Below are 2,189 nucleotides of genomic sequence, written 5' to 3'. Positions count from 1 at the left end.
CATTTAAAAATTATTTTGCTACAGTGTTTTCAGCAACAATCAGTTTTTATCAACTTTCAGCAACAATAAGTGCTATCCAAACGGACCCCACATAATAAAACTTCTCATTTTCTTTTTCTTTTTTTCAATATTTTCATCAAATAAGCACCGACATCCCATATCGAAATAGTATGTCTCTAATAAGATACCAACACAGCAGGTGGTCTAATGCCTAGACCTTGGCCAACAAGATTTTGGTCTTCGATTCGAGTCCTCTTGATTCCCACTAATAAGCACGTTGATATATATCTATCTTGCTACCCATCCCCTCCTATTGTTTTTTGTTTTTTGTTTTTGTTCTCTCTAAAAAGAAAAAGAAAAGTCCCTAAGAAGATAAATATGTAGTACATGCACGCGTTTCACGTATACTCCCACTATTTTTCTCCAGGTGGTCTGCCATAACTGCGCACTTGCCAAAGAGAACAGACAACGAGGTCAAGAATTACTGGAACACACATCTAAAGAAAAGGTTAGCCATGATGGGTATTGACCCAGTGACTCACAAGCCAACAAGCACCATCCTTGGCTCGGCAAATGGTGACCCTAAGAAAGCATTAAATCTTAGCCACATGGCTCAGTGGGAGAGTGCTCGTCTTCAGGCCGAAGCTAGACTAGCTAAAGAGTCACAGCTACGCCAACATGAGCCAGGAGATACGACTAACACACTTGCACCACCACGTTGCCTTGACGTAGTAAAAACATGGCAGAGCCTAATGTTAAATTCCATACAAGGTGGTCTTCACAATGGTTCTTTTTGTCTTGGTTTGGGTGACAATGGTGGTGATCTTGAGTCTCCGACATACACATTGAGCTTCTCAAAGAGTGCACAAGCAGCAGTGTCAACTGTGGTATCATCATCAGATTTCAATGGAGTTTTAGGTGCTGATCATATGAATGAAGTATACACCACGCAGCAACACAATATGGCTCTTGAGGTTGGAGATTTGCCTAGTACCATTCAGGCTTCTGATCATGGAGATGGGAATTTCATTGAAGGGATAGCAAATAATCTACTTTTCAATAATCTTGATATGCATAGTTTATCTACCTTCAGCACAATTACAAATACTACTAGGACTGGCAATGGTGAGGTACATGAAATGACCAGGAATTATTGGAACAATATTCTTAATTTGATAAGTTAACATATATGGACTGTCAAGTACCGGCATTTTAATTTGTATGTGCAAGAGAACTTTGTGTTTAGGACTAGAATAGTGTATTGTAGTCAGTAATTGCCTTAGCCATGCAAGGCTACAGGCTTTAAACCCCACCCCTGTTTTTCTGTTTCTCCGTTTAAATTAGAAATGTTGTTATCTTATGTCTTTTTTAGTGTAAGAATAATAAACTTTTTTACAAATTGATGATGTGATGATTAATTATTAGTAAGTAAAAAAGTAATGTAAGTAGTGAGTCTCAACGAGAACCAATTGAAAATTTTTATTTCAACAATTTGTAAAACTGTTGTGAAAAAATTTGTGGAGCTAGCATTACTCATTCTTAATAAGCATTTGGATTTGTGATAATTTATTATAGTATCAAAATAAGTGATTAAAAAAATTTGAACTCTGTTTAATTATTAAACGATTAAATAATTCACCCTAAATAGTTATGAATATCGCTTCTTTTACTTTTGTTCAAAGGGGTAATATATCCTCTCCCTTGTCATGAATGTATCTTTCTTTTACTTTTTGTTAAAAGGAGAGTGTATTTTCACATCTTCTAAGCCAGCTAAATACACAGTTATCAAGAGTATATATGGACTAGACACATACATCTCCCAACAGTGTCGTGATATTCCAGAGCTGGTTTGTGATCCCCTCTTGCAGAGCGTCAATGCAGACTTTCGTTCGAATCTCAACCCTGGCCAGCTCCAAGCAGTCGAATGGAATGAGTCTTGGCTGCTATATAGGTGTAGATAACGGGATCTGCTTAGCCCAAGCCTTTAGGACCCTATATAACCACGACTGCTCACTACAAAAAAATTGTCCTGCCCCAGCATTTTTTTCTCGGCATTTTTACAAACCGCCGTAATAGATAAGCCTATACCAGCGTTTTTTGAAAATGCTAGTATAAGAAATCCTATTACAGCGGCTCAAAACCGGCGCTTTACAAATTGCTGCAACAGGAGCCCTATAGCGGTGTTTTTT

General features: G+C 37.6%; 1 protein-coding gene across 1 annotated transcript; it reads left to right on the top strand.

Annotated features, from left to right (window-relative positions):
• Positions 1 to 515: 515 nt before the first annotated feature.
• Positions 516 to 1,961, top strand: LOC111988192 (transcription factor MYB16). Its single transcript, XM_065776745.1, has 2 exons — positions 516 to 1,130; positions 1,869 to 1,961. The coding sequence occupies exons 1-2, from the start codon at positions 516 to 518 to the stop codon at positions 1,959 to 1,961; spliced, it is 708 nt and encodes a 235-aa protein (XP_065632817.1).
• The last annotated feature ends 228 nt before the right edge of the window (positions 1,962 to 2,189 follow it).

Source organism: Quercus suber, unplaced genomic scaffold (genome assembly GCF_002906115.3).
Source record: "Quercus suber isolate HL8 unplaced genomic scaffold, Cork oak 2.0 scaffold_141, whole genome shotgun sequence".
Lineage (NCBI taxonomy): Eukaryota > Viridiplantae > Streptophyta > Magnoliopsida > Fagales > Fagaceae > Quercus > Quercus suber.
The sequence above is the reverse complement of the archived record's forward strand: the minus strand, read 5'-3'. Positions and strand labels throughout refer to the sequence as shown.

Coding starts and splice junctions, on each gene's coding strand:
- LOC111988192 (XM_065776745.1), top strand. CDS start 516: ATGATGGGTATTGACCCAGTGACTCACAAGCCAACAAGCACCATCCTT. Junction 1,131..1,868: donor CTAGGACTGGCAATGGTGAG/GTACATGAAATG, acceptor CCCCTCTTGCAG/AGCGTCAATGCAGACTTTCG.